This window comes from Protopterus annectens, chromosome 6.part0 (assembly GCF_019279795.1).
Source record: "Protopterus annectens isolate FY-2018-M chromosome 6.part0, PAN1.0, whole genome shotgun sequence".
In the NCBI taxonomy this organism is placed as follows: domain Eukaryota; kingdom Metazoa; phylum Chordata; order Ceratodontiformes; family Protopteridae; genus Protopterus; species Protopterus annectens.
In genome coordinates this window covers 1,841,900,540-1,841,912,745 of record NC_056737.1, presented here as the reverse complement: position 1 = coordinate 1,841,912,745, position 12,206 = coordinate 1,841,900,540, and the positions used below count along the sequence as shown (strand labels likewise).

Here is a 12,206-nt window from a genome sequence, read left to right as displayed (position 1 = left end):
GCCATTCTCACTACCGATTTCAGACAAAAAATGACGTCTTCCATTCCGACTACCATTTCTCAGAGACCAACGGATTCTCTAAGGCCTCAAAGCCAGGCCACTCCTTGGAAATCTGCTTCTAGCCACCATCTTGCTACTGCTCCCCCATCCCAAGCTCAAATGCTTAAAATGGCAGAGGATCTCATCTCCCTTATCTGAGGTACTCAAGCCCCAACTCCAAAAATGAAAAGCCTTCCTTCTCCAGAAATTGTGACAGACCAAGAGTCTGAGGAATCTGTTTATTCTGCCTTTGAAGAGGAACAACATCCCTTAACTGTTTATGAGGATTCAGATGCAGAGGAAACCATCCCCTCTGCCTCCCCTCCAGAGGACCTCTCCTTCGGGGAAACCCTTCACTCCCTGAGGGAACATTTTCACTGGGAATCTCAGGACTACCCACATTCAGAGAAACAACTTAGAGAGTTTCTGGACCTGGCCCAGCACAGACCCCCCTGGCCATCCCACCTATTCTAGAAGTGGCGGATGATGTTTTTCTTGAATCCAGTTTAGCCCCTGATGCCCTGCAACCTGCTCCAGCTAAACCTGATGGGTACTACAGAGTACTGAATTCTCACAAATACCGGTACAGGAACCCTGCTGAAGACCCTGAGGTCATTATACAGGGACCCAGAGGAGCTAAGACTAGTTCTGCCAAGAATCCTCTTCTTTCTGACAAAGACTCCAGAGCTCTGGACAGATGGGATAAGAAAGTATACACCTCTGCCATCTTAGCTATCAGAGCACTCAGTTGTCAGTTCCATGTGTTAAGATATCAACAACACACTTTGGAACAATTAAAACAGAAGATTGCTACCTATCCTGACTGTGCCAACTCAAAAGAGCTGGCAGAATTACTACACTCTGCTTGTCAAGTGGCCAAGCACTCATTACAATGTGAATATGATGCCCTAGAAGCCTCTAGCAGGGCAGCCGTGACAGGATCTGTTATTAGAAGACATGCATGGCTGAGGGAACAACTTCTCCCTGATCATGTCAAGTCTAAACTTATAGTTGCAACCCTAGATAAGGAAAGCCTGTTTGGGGAAAAAGCAGAAGAGGCGCTTAAAAGGATGGAAGACAAAGAAAAATCTATGCAAACAGTAAAAGATTTCTTTCAAGTTCAACCGCCCAGATTCAGCAGGAACTTCCCCTCTAAGCAGTGGGCCTTCTGTGCACCCAGCAGACAGGGCCAAAGTAAGCCCCGCAGGGATAGGGCATCCAGGCCCCTATCCCAGGGCCAGCAAAGAAGCAAACGATGGACCACTTCCGCCTCTAAGGCAGGGAGTTCTAAGCCAAGCTTCTATGGTAAGCATTCACAATGACTCTCCCCCCTCTGCCCTCCTTTCACTCATTTAAAACTAGGAGGAAGGCTCACCCTCTTCAAGGACAATTGGGTCTCTGTAACCAAAGACCAATGAGTATTAAAAATAATTTCTCAGGTATACAGATTCTCCTTCAGCGAACTCCCAAATCCAAGAGGATACCCGGGCCACTTCCCAAACCAGTGGGCAGAGGCATTAAAACAGATAAAAACACTAATATCCCAGGGAGCAGTAGAACCTGTCCCTCTGGATCAAACAGGAAAAAGTTTTTACTCCAGACTATTCCTTGTTTCCATAAAAGAGGGCACTTGGCACCCCATCCTAGATCTATCCAAACTGAACACCTTCCTGGTGGTCCCCAGATTCAAAATTCTAATCTTGCAGCAGCTCCTACCTATCCTCACACAAAATGCCTTGCTGGTGACACTAGACCTGAAAGATGCCTACCTCCACATTCCCATCAGGGAATCATGCAGAAAATTCCTGTGCTTCAGAGCAGGCAATCAGCACTTTCAGTTCTCTGCACTGCCCTTTGGCTTTATTGCTCCCAGAGTATTCACCAAATGCTTGGCCTGGCTATAGCATTCTGCAGACAGAGAAATATACAGATTTACCCTTACCTGGACCCTGCCTCAATCAGGCGAACAGCAAAGAAAAGTTGATCCAGGATCTTCCCTTTGTCAAAAAAACTCCTAACTTCCTTAGCGTTCACCATCAACGAGAAAAAATCAAAGCAAAACTCCACCGGGAAAATTGTTTTCCTGGGAGCTGTGCTAGACACAGCAACCCTAATGGCCTTCCTATCCCCAGAAAAGCAGAGCTTCCTGCCTCTATAATTCAACCAGTTGGCTTACAGAAGTCACCTCACTGCGAGGAAGTTCCTGCAATCCCTAGGATACATACCATAGAATCTTGGCTTAGAACTCCCTGCCTTAGAGGCGGAAGTGGTCCATTGTTTGCTTCTTTGCTGGCCCTGGGATAGGGGCCTGGATGTCCTATCCCTGCGGGGCTTACTTTGGCCCTGTCTGCTGGGTGCATGGAAGGCCCTCTTGCCAGGCTTCACATGAGAAAGCTTCAGTGGTACTTAAAGAACCTTTGGTGTCAGCACTGTCAGCCTCTAAAGACCACTCTCTCACTGCTATCTTGCAGAAGGGACGAATTTCTCTGGTGGCAGAGACCTGTGCCATGAACAAGGTCCTCCTCCCTTCCAACCAGACCATCACCACTGACACTTCAGACATAGCTAGGGGCACTCACCTAGCAGGCAGGTGTACCCATGGCCTTTGGAATGCCCAGAAACTTCACTTGCACATCAACCAGAAAGAAATGATAGCAGTGCAAAACGCTCTGACTTCCTTCCAACCCCATCTCAGGCCAGGGATCCTCCTTATAAAAACAGACAACACCACAGTAATGTGGTACATCAACAAGCAGGGGACACCCAATCTTACCCCCTGTGCAGGTTAGCCATGAGTCTGTGGCTTACAGCCACCTCCATGGGGCTACACCTAATTGCCCAATACTTATTAGGGATCAACAACATGCTCGCAGACCACCTAATTACAAACTTACTGGACCCCCATGAATGACAGCTCCACAGAGAAATCTTTCTGCAAATCACCCAGGAGTGGGGGACCCCAGAGGTGGACCTCTTTGCCTCGCACCTCAACCACCTAGCATGGAAGGTGGATACCTTGACCTTCCCCTGGAGCTGCCTCTTTGTGTACGCATGCCCTCCTCTGCCCCTTATTCCCAAGGTTCTGATCAAAATAAGAGAGGAGAGACCAAAGGCCATCCTCATCGCTCCAGATTGGCCCAGACAGCATCGGGTACTCCTTACTATGCAGTCTGACTTTACAACCCCCAAAGCTGCTTCCCCTAAGATCAGACCTCTTGACCCAGGAGAGGGGAAAGGTACTGCACCCAGGCCTACAGACTCTCAAAGTATCAGCATGGCTCATAAACTAAAAACTAACAACAAGCCACTGTTAAGCAAAGAGTTTCTGGACATCATCACAGCGACCAGAAGGCCCGGTGCAAGAAAATCTTTGCAGGAAAATGGAAAAGATTCTGCTCCTGGAAACAATCAAAAGGGGGCAGTACCTCCCAACCTTCCATCCCTCTCATGGATTACTAGCAGAGATGCTCAATAGTGGCCTATCCTTCTCCTCTATTAAAATCCATGCCTTGGCCATCTCTGCCCATTATGATTTAGACCCAACCCTCTTTTCTCATCATTTTATTAAGCAATTCCTCAGAGGGGCTTCTAATATCAGGCCTCCCAGAAGACCTCCTACTCCACCCTGGGACCTAAATTATTTGTTAGAGAAACTAACCTTACCTCCTTTCGATCCTGCCGCTTCAACAGAATTGAAATATTTCTCCTGGAAGATTGCCTTCCTACTAGCTATCACCTCAGCCAGAAGGGTCTCACAACTTCAAGCTCTCATGATTGTTGAGCCCTTCATAATTTTCCATGCAGACAGAGTCTCCTTGAGCACTAATTCCTCCTTTATGCCCAAGGTGGTATCTGATGTGACCCTTAACCAGGCCGTACACCTTCCCACCTTTTTCCCAACCCTCAAAACAAGGGGGAAAGAATTCTACACTCACTAGATGTGCACAGACAACTCCGCTACTATCTGGACCGCACTAAGCCATTCAGAAAAAACGGACCAGCTTCTTGTAAGCTTTGCCCCAGGGGCAGAGGGGAAGTCCATCTCCAAACAAACCATTTCCAAATGGATTTCACACTGTATCCATTTGTGCTACAGACTACATGGGAAACCCATCCCTAAGTCGATCCATACCCACTCCACTAGGGCAACCTCCACTTCCACTGGCTTCCTCAGAGGAGTACTTACCAGGGACATATTGGAAGCGGCCACCTGGATCTCTGTCCATACCTTTACAAAGCATTACCACCTACCTCCCTTTTATAAGTCTAGGGCAGGGTTTGCTTCTGCAATTCTGCAGGGCCTTCTGACCCATACCTAGGACTCTACCTATCCTTCCACCCTTTACCTCAGCTTTGGAAATCCTCCCACAGGTGATGACTGCAACAGTGAAACATGAAGAAGATAGTATAGTTGTGTACACTTACCATAAATGTAGATGTATTCACTGTTGCAGTCTTAGTTTCCCTCCCTCCATCCCCCTTTTCACATCTTCCCCTAAGGGGACACATGCTTCCCAAGGTGGCCGTTAGCCACCAGAACCGCTTCTCTCCATTCCCTTGTGCTTCTAACGGGTTAGGGCAAGAAAAACTAATGTAGTGATGTCAGCTGCTTTGCTTTATAGTACTGATGACCTGATGTCAGACTACAGGCGACAGCAGCAGGCGCACAAAAACATTGACTCTGGTGTTCGGGCCAGCCGAGGGCTACCACAGCAGGGATAACCCACAGGTGATGATTGCAACAGTGAATACACACGAACATCTACATTTATCGTAAGTGCACACAACTGTACTTTTTGTAATTCAGTTTATCTCTACCATCACACTTGTGAGGAATTTGTTTCCTTCTTCGTAAATGTCTGAGTTCCTAGACTACATGCCCCCTTTCATTAGGTTTTATTTACTTTGTTAGCAGCATTGTGGGCTGGTCCAGTGACCCTTTTCTGCCACCATGACCCTAGCCAAACAGGCAGTAACAGAAATGAGATAAAAAATACATTGTTTAATATTAAACAGAAGTCTAGATTAACATTACACAAACAGCTAGTGTTCCATATATCAACCTTGGTAACTTCATAGTGTTGCATAAAAATAGAAAGGGAAAAAAAGAGAAAATAAAAAAATAAAGTCGGCATTACTGATGCCGAGGAAGAATGCTTAATGCTATCTTTTCCTTGAGGAGTTTAAGCTTTACATTGAAAGCAAAAGTATGTAAAGCATATTTGCAGACTAAACTGTATAGATTTGTTACTTTTATGTACAGGTGCAGGTGACAGACTGGCACAAATAGTTTGTAGTGTAAAATTCCACAGATTTCTGTTGTACAATTACTCATACACATATGCTGTACTGAATAGGTGGATTGTGCTGTGTAGAATAAGGAGCATTTTTACTCATCTGAGAGATACTGCAAGATAATCACAATGGGTGTGCTGCAGCTGTTCTGAAAGGACATCAGCCAGCTTCTCTGTGCCAATAGCTAGTCTGCACATAGACCTGGAAGATTTGTTGCCTGCCACTGGTGCAGTCAGTCATCTTGACTCATTCTCAGTCTTAAAGTTTCGTCTTGTAGCTATCAGCAGTTTGGATCCCCCACCTCACCCTTCATGCCTGCATTCTCAATCTTTTCCCTTATTTTTTTTTCATTATTGAAAAAAGAGTAAGCTTAGAAGCTTATCTTAATTTGTTTCATTTCCTCTATGGCTTTCCTTCTTGGTAACTGTATTATCTCTGTGCTTGTCTATTATATTGATCTCTACTTGGTCATTTACCAAAGCTCTGTTATTCCCCTTTTCTAAAGGGGCAGTACACCTTTTTAGTTACAAAAGAGGATCTAGCTGTAAACTTGGTAGTTACAGACCCAGTTTTATACTCCTTCCATTTGCTGAAGTCATGGAAAAAGTTGTACTGAAACAGTTTACATTCTTCCTGAATTTATAGTACCTTATTGACTGGCTTGTAGCATTACTTCAGGACACAGTGCAGTCAGCACAATCCTGATCAAGATGTCTGCTAGCCCTTCCCTTGAATAGTGATAAGAGCATTATTTTTTGTCCTGCCAAAAGCCGTTGATATTGTTAACCATGAGTGTTTCTCCTCTAACCTTCCTGTCACCTTGTCAGAGTAGTAATGCACCAGTTACAGAGCTGACTCATCCACTGAATGGAAGGGATCAAGTATGATGGAGATACATCTTGTGCTTGGTCAGTTTTGGGGTGACCTGCCAAGCTCTGGAAATCTGTATGTGTATGTAGTCAGGACATGACCTAACTGCATGTGCTGGTACTACACGTGCATGCCCCACAGCACAGTAGCTTCTGAGAAAAAGTAAAGAACTCAGCTGTTGACATATGGGAGGAATGTCATGTCATAAATCTTGTATGGTAAGAAAGTATCTGTTATGTTTTATAGGTTCCTCCCACATGACTCTCCTCATGTTTAGTTATTCAGGAAAATTAATTAGATGTGTTTGATGAGACTTCTCCTCTGTGAAGCTTTATTTTCTTAGATATTTTGCATCAGTGAATTTGCATTGTCCTTTATTTAAAGTGTATTGGTTGTGTTTGCAAGTATCTTTGAATTACAGTTAATGTTAATTTCTTGTTGTATTCCTCATGATAAAATTGCAAGTGATTTTGCAAAAAATATAGATTATAGTCTCAGGTTTTCACTGTAACTACACTCACATAATAATGTCATGGTATGAATTGAGCAATGATTTACATACAGCTACAGAGCATTTTGGGTAACCAAGCATAACTTACCCTGTACGGAGGAATTGTTACTAATGTACATTGTGGTTTCACAACTACGTCGTCATGTGTTCATTTCCAGTGTGAGGTGCTCCATCTGCAAGAACTAGCTCACAGCTTGACTTTATAGGAAGCAAGGAACTACTAATGCATTTAAAATGGAAGTATAGTAGTCTATGCATTAAGTTAGGCAGTGAGGCATTATGAGTTCAGGCTTTCATGATGTCATGGCTAGGATTTTCAGCACTGAAAAAATATTTAGGGTGCTGTTTTTACCAACCAAATAAAATGCAAAATCAACACAGTTTTTGCACCAAAAGCTGCAGAATTTGGTATTATTTACGGTGTGGAGGTTATATCCAACCACAAAGATTTGTTACTTTTTGTAACATGACCAATACATTTTTAAGTAATGGTTTTGCAATTTCAGCATTATTAACATGATGCTGTCTGCTTTGTAGCTACAGCTAGTTTCCATGTCTGTCTTTGTTTTTATTTATTTATTTTCTTTGTTAACCAGGATTGGCTGATTAAGACAATTAAAAGTCTCTTTCCAGTAGTGGCCTTGGGAGAAAAATCATCAAACGTATATACACACACACACACACACACACACACACACACACAGTTCTCCATCATATAATCAAATGCTCATATGAGAAAAAGTTAAAATTTCGATCAGAAAAACTCAAACTCCCATAATATCAAAGGGAACATGACCTGTATTGTGCGGGATTTCAGCACAGCAGAGATCAGAGTAACATTCCTTTCCCCACTGTGGTGTGATGTCAGAGTTTATATATTTATAAACAAAGTCCAGAAGAACAGTGCAAGCCAACTGACAAGTAAACAACCCAAAAAGCACTGTTTTGAGGAGAAGAAAAGCACCGGACAGCTGCAGGTACAAATCCAAGTTTATTGAGAGAACCACACACAAAACGTTTTGTGTGTGGTTCTCTCAATAAACTTGTATTTGTACCTGCAGCTGTCCGGTGCTTTGCTTCTCCTCAAAACAGTGCTTTTTGGGTATTTTATATATTTAATTATTAGGGGGTGTGGGGAAAAAAAGTGTTTTTGACTTGTGTTTGGTTTTGTTATTTTGGGAGTTTGAGTTTTTCTGTTGATATTCTGAAGTTCACTCATATGAGTGTTTGATTGTATGACAGGGATCCATGTACATGGTTGCAGGTACTAGTGTCAAATGTTCAGAATATCGCACATTACATGTATTAGTGTTGCTAGCTTGTTGATGTGTATGTTTGTGTGTCTGGGAGATCTCCGTGCAGTAGACAGTTGGAATTTGGCCTTTCACTGTCATTGTGCGATCACGGAGTTGATCTATATAAGTTGCTTGCAGGGGGGTTCAGGAGGGCTTTTCCCCCCTGCATAAAATAATTGTTTAATTTTTTCAACTTTTTTAGTTTCAGTCTTTTGAGATTAATGTCTTTGGTTTTAGCTTTTTTTTTAATGTTTGCTGACAGTTTCATACACACACACATAAACTATAAGACAAATATATTAATACAGGCACCCAGTTACACACATATGTGCTTATGAGTTGTAAGTAAAGAAAGTATTCTACAGAGATATTTCACTTTACCCATGTTACGTGACATACACATGCATACAGTATACACTTTTTGGATGCAGGTAAATAAGCAGTACTTTATAGTGCTTGTTAATGCTTCATTTGTAGCTTGGAATGCAGGGTAAGTAACATTCAGCTCATACTAGTTTTGAGTAAGAAAGAGCTGGTTAATAGAAGTTGCTGAAGTTGGTCTGTAGCAGTAAGTATATTTGTCAAGGAAGTTGGTGATGTAGAGATTTATGTATGTTTGTTACTGATAAAAAAGTTAAGATATTGTAATTCTGTTGAGGTTTAATTTAGTAATAATGGAGAGTTGAGAGAGAGAGGATGTGGTGTTGTGTGTATGGATTTCAGTAATATAAAGCATTTTGTATGTATTAGGTCAGTTTGTGAAGAAGATGTACATCAGCCTCAAGCTTCACATGCCCTCTGGAGCCAATCCTGTATCAAATGACTGAACAGAGAGGCCACATGTGCTCTTAATATCTTTCTTAATGCCCTGAGTATTATGAGATATAGCTTGTTTACTCTCATTGCCCTACTCGAGTTTTGTTTTGTAGATTATATTTGGGTTTATAACAAATCTCTAGTAATTAAAGAAATGTAACATGCAGTGATCACTAGATCCAGGTATTATTTCATCTTTATACATCTCTTTTGTTTTACTCCTAAAGTTATTTAAGTTGATTCTGATTTTTTTAGTTTCATTTATGCACTGTTATTTTTCTGAGAGTGATTTTTGTGTGTATATAAGTTGACTGAAAACTGACATATTTACCAGTTTTGTGAAATGAGTACAGATCATACATTAATATACATTATTACTCAAAATATGAATGGCAAGTGATAGCCACTGCTTACCAGAATGCTACAACAGAGCAACTATGTTGAATCTAGCTTTTTCTTTACAGGTTTACAGTAATTGCAGAAAGTCTGCAGCAAGTCCGGCAACAAATAAAGAAGCTGGAAGAATTGGAACAAAAGCTAACATATAGTCAAGATCCTGTCACACAGCATAAATGCTTTCTCCGGGAAAGAACTAATACCCTTTTCAAACAGCTCATTCAGAGGTAAGGGTTTGGAGATTGTTTCTGCATTTTGGCTGTTTCAAACTAAGTACTGATGTTCAACAAACACTCTGCGTTACTGGCATATGTGTAGTAGTGCCCTGCTACCCTATCTCTGGTAGTGTAGCAAAGCTGTGAGCTTCTACCCATGTCTGCCTGTGGGTGTGATGGACTAGTCACCTGAAAGTTGAGGGACAGCCTTTCTGCCCCATAGACAGGACCCTTTTAGTTTTCTAGTGTTACAGTAATAGAAGGATCTCTGAGAAGACTGCTCCTTACTCCAGATTTGTTAGCTGCTGAGGTTAGATAAGAAACCATTTGGGGGGTTTATTTTCTATCTCCACTTTTTCTATCAGTGCTTAAAGAGTGTACTCTTCTGCTTTGACTTTTTTTCTGATTTTAAATATTGTATATGCAAGACTTCCAAGGTGGTTGTACATTGATAAAAGCTTAATTTCATTTCTCCCTGTGTGAAAACAGAAATTCAGTAGAGAGAGAGACAGTTAAGTCATGGGGGGGGGGGGTACATTTCAGTAACTGGCTAGTAAGTGCACTGCCTGGATGCCAGCAAAAAATAAATTCAGAGAACCTGAAAGAAAATCAACCACAAAAGTGAGGACAAAGCACTGACTGGGAATAATTCTACAGCTGTTCAGCAAAAGCAGTGCAAGCTCCAGCTTTAGTGTAAGACATGCTTCCAGTAACTTTGAGGAAAAAATAAGTCAAATGTACTCAAAGCTTATTAAAATAAATAAAATACTGATGAAGTATATCAACTCAATTAAAAAGCTGGATAAAGGAAGAAGCTTTAAACAGATATTCAAATAAGGTGATAAAATTGCAAGTCAGAGGTCGAAATGAAGAAAAGGCTGGCTGAATGTGACCTTGCTCAAGAAGAGATGTTTCAAAAATAGTACAATTACACAGGGAAATCTGAGGCTTTCTGCTGTACCAGAGAAGCTGGAAGGAACAGACTGTATTAATTTTATGAAAGTACAAATAAGCAACTGGACTGGTATTCCACAGCAGCAGTTGTTAATTGAAAGGGCACATTGTGTGTATGCTCCAAACCTGGCCATGAGAGAGCAGCATAGACCTTTAATAGTAAAGATGGAATCCTACCAGCAGTAGGAGTTGATTGCAACAAAACTGTAGCAGAAGGACAAAGTACTAAATCTGGGAGACATTGGAGTGTTTGTGGAAAATAATTACTCACTGTATATCAGGCAGAAGAGGAGTTAATTTATTCCATTAATCAGGGAATGTTGAGAAGCAGGCCTGAGATTCAAACTGGTGTATCCAGCTATCTTCAGAATATTCTTTCCTGGAGAGACAAAATCATGTTTTGATGTAAAACATGCTAAGGAGGAAATACAAAAGTTTGTCCAACAAAAAGTGAGCTATGAAACAGAAAGAGATTCTGCATCTTGTTCTTCATGTAATAAAGACCATAGAGAGACTGTGCCAGTGAAACCTTTTCCAGTGTTTCAACAGAAAATGCTTAAGAGTCAGAAAAATGCACAAGAGTTGACTAGAAGAACCAAGAGTACATTGGAAAGGAAGTAGAGACTGGATTTGGGAGGTGGAGATAAACCGGAATAAATATAGCAACTCAGAAACTGACAAGTAAATGTGGGACTATAAAACATTAATTATATTTGTGAAACATGACAGAAGAGGAAAACCTGGAAATAATGGACTTTTTTGACTTTGTTAAACTTGTAAGGGACTCTAAAGCGCAGGCCGTACTTCATGTCATTAATGTTTGGAGGAACGCTTATAAAAGGTGAAGAAGAGGAAGGAAAGAGTTAACTTCAAGTGCAGTAATGTTTGTGTAGTGCATAATATCTGCATGCTATAAAGTAAAACTTTCTCAGTTATTTTCAAGTGTAATGGGGCTACTAAAATAATGCCCATGTTTTTTTTCTTTTTCTCCTTGCTCATTTTTTTAAAAAAAAATGACGGCACTACAATGTAAAAAAAAAGAAAAAGAAAAGAAAAAGAAGACAAGTCTGTTCAAAAGTGTATGATACAAGAAAAAATGATGTGCTTTTTCTCATTCTTGCATAAGGGAGTGACTGGATTAAGGCTCCTGGCTTTTTCTGGTATCAAGTTTTAAAAGAAAACAAATAAATAAGGAACGTTGAATATAATAAATCTCTCCTCCACCAAATAAATATTTGTAGAAGCAGCCCTGTATCTGGTTTTCATGTCTCCATGGAGACAGTCTGCTAAAAAATAAAAACAGAATACTTTTTTTTAAATGGCTGTCTTTCAATGGTTAGGAGATAATGTTTTCTGAAAGCATTCAAGTGTTTCTTATTCTAGGAAAGCAGCAAAGATAAGACAAAACCAGGCAACACTTAGTAGAATCACAGGCTGTACCATGCATCTTAGCATGGATAACATTCCTTTTAGGTTAACCCAAGTTTGTGAGTGTGGCTGTCAGTTTGGGACAATTGTTCATATTAGAGAGGTAAAACTTCAATATTTGAAGCTGTACATAGTTTTGTGCAGTAATATTAAGTTAATATGTTTTTGGAGTGTATTGGGGTGTATTTTTTGAGGTTTTTCAATAAAACAAAATGTTTTGTAAGACGTAATATAAGCTCAAATGGATATAGTAAGAAACAACTTTAGAAAAGGTCAACCCTCCAGATATTAGTGTGTGCATGTAGCACAAAAGCTGGAACTAGGTGCTCAATAGAAAAAAACTGTTAGAAATAAAAGGTGGGAATAATAATTTCTTAACATAATGAG

The 12,206-nt window shown here is 40.9% G+C and overlaps 1 protein-coding gene across 3 annotated transcripts in view; it reads left to right on the top strand.

The window, feature by feature from the left end:
* Nucleotides 1–12,206, top strand: part of STAT1 (signal transducer and activator of transcription 1) — a 1,683,855-nt gene that overhangs the window by 699,083 nt on the left and 972,566 nt on the right. For all 3 annotated transcript variants that reach the window (XM_044075195.1, XM_044075193.1, XM_044075194.1), the window contains one exon: nt 9,291–9,449. In XM_044075195.1, the coding sequence (XP_043931130.1) occupies nt 9,291–9,449 (159 nt within the window). The remainder of the gene's footprint in view (nt 1–9,290; nt 9,450–12,206) is intronic.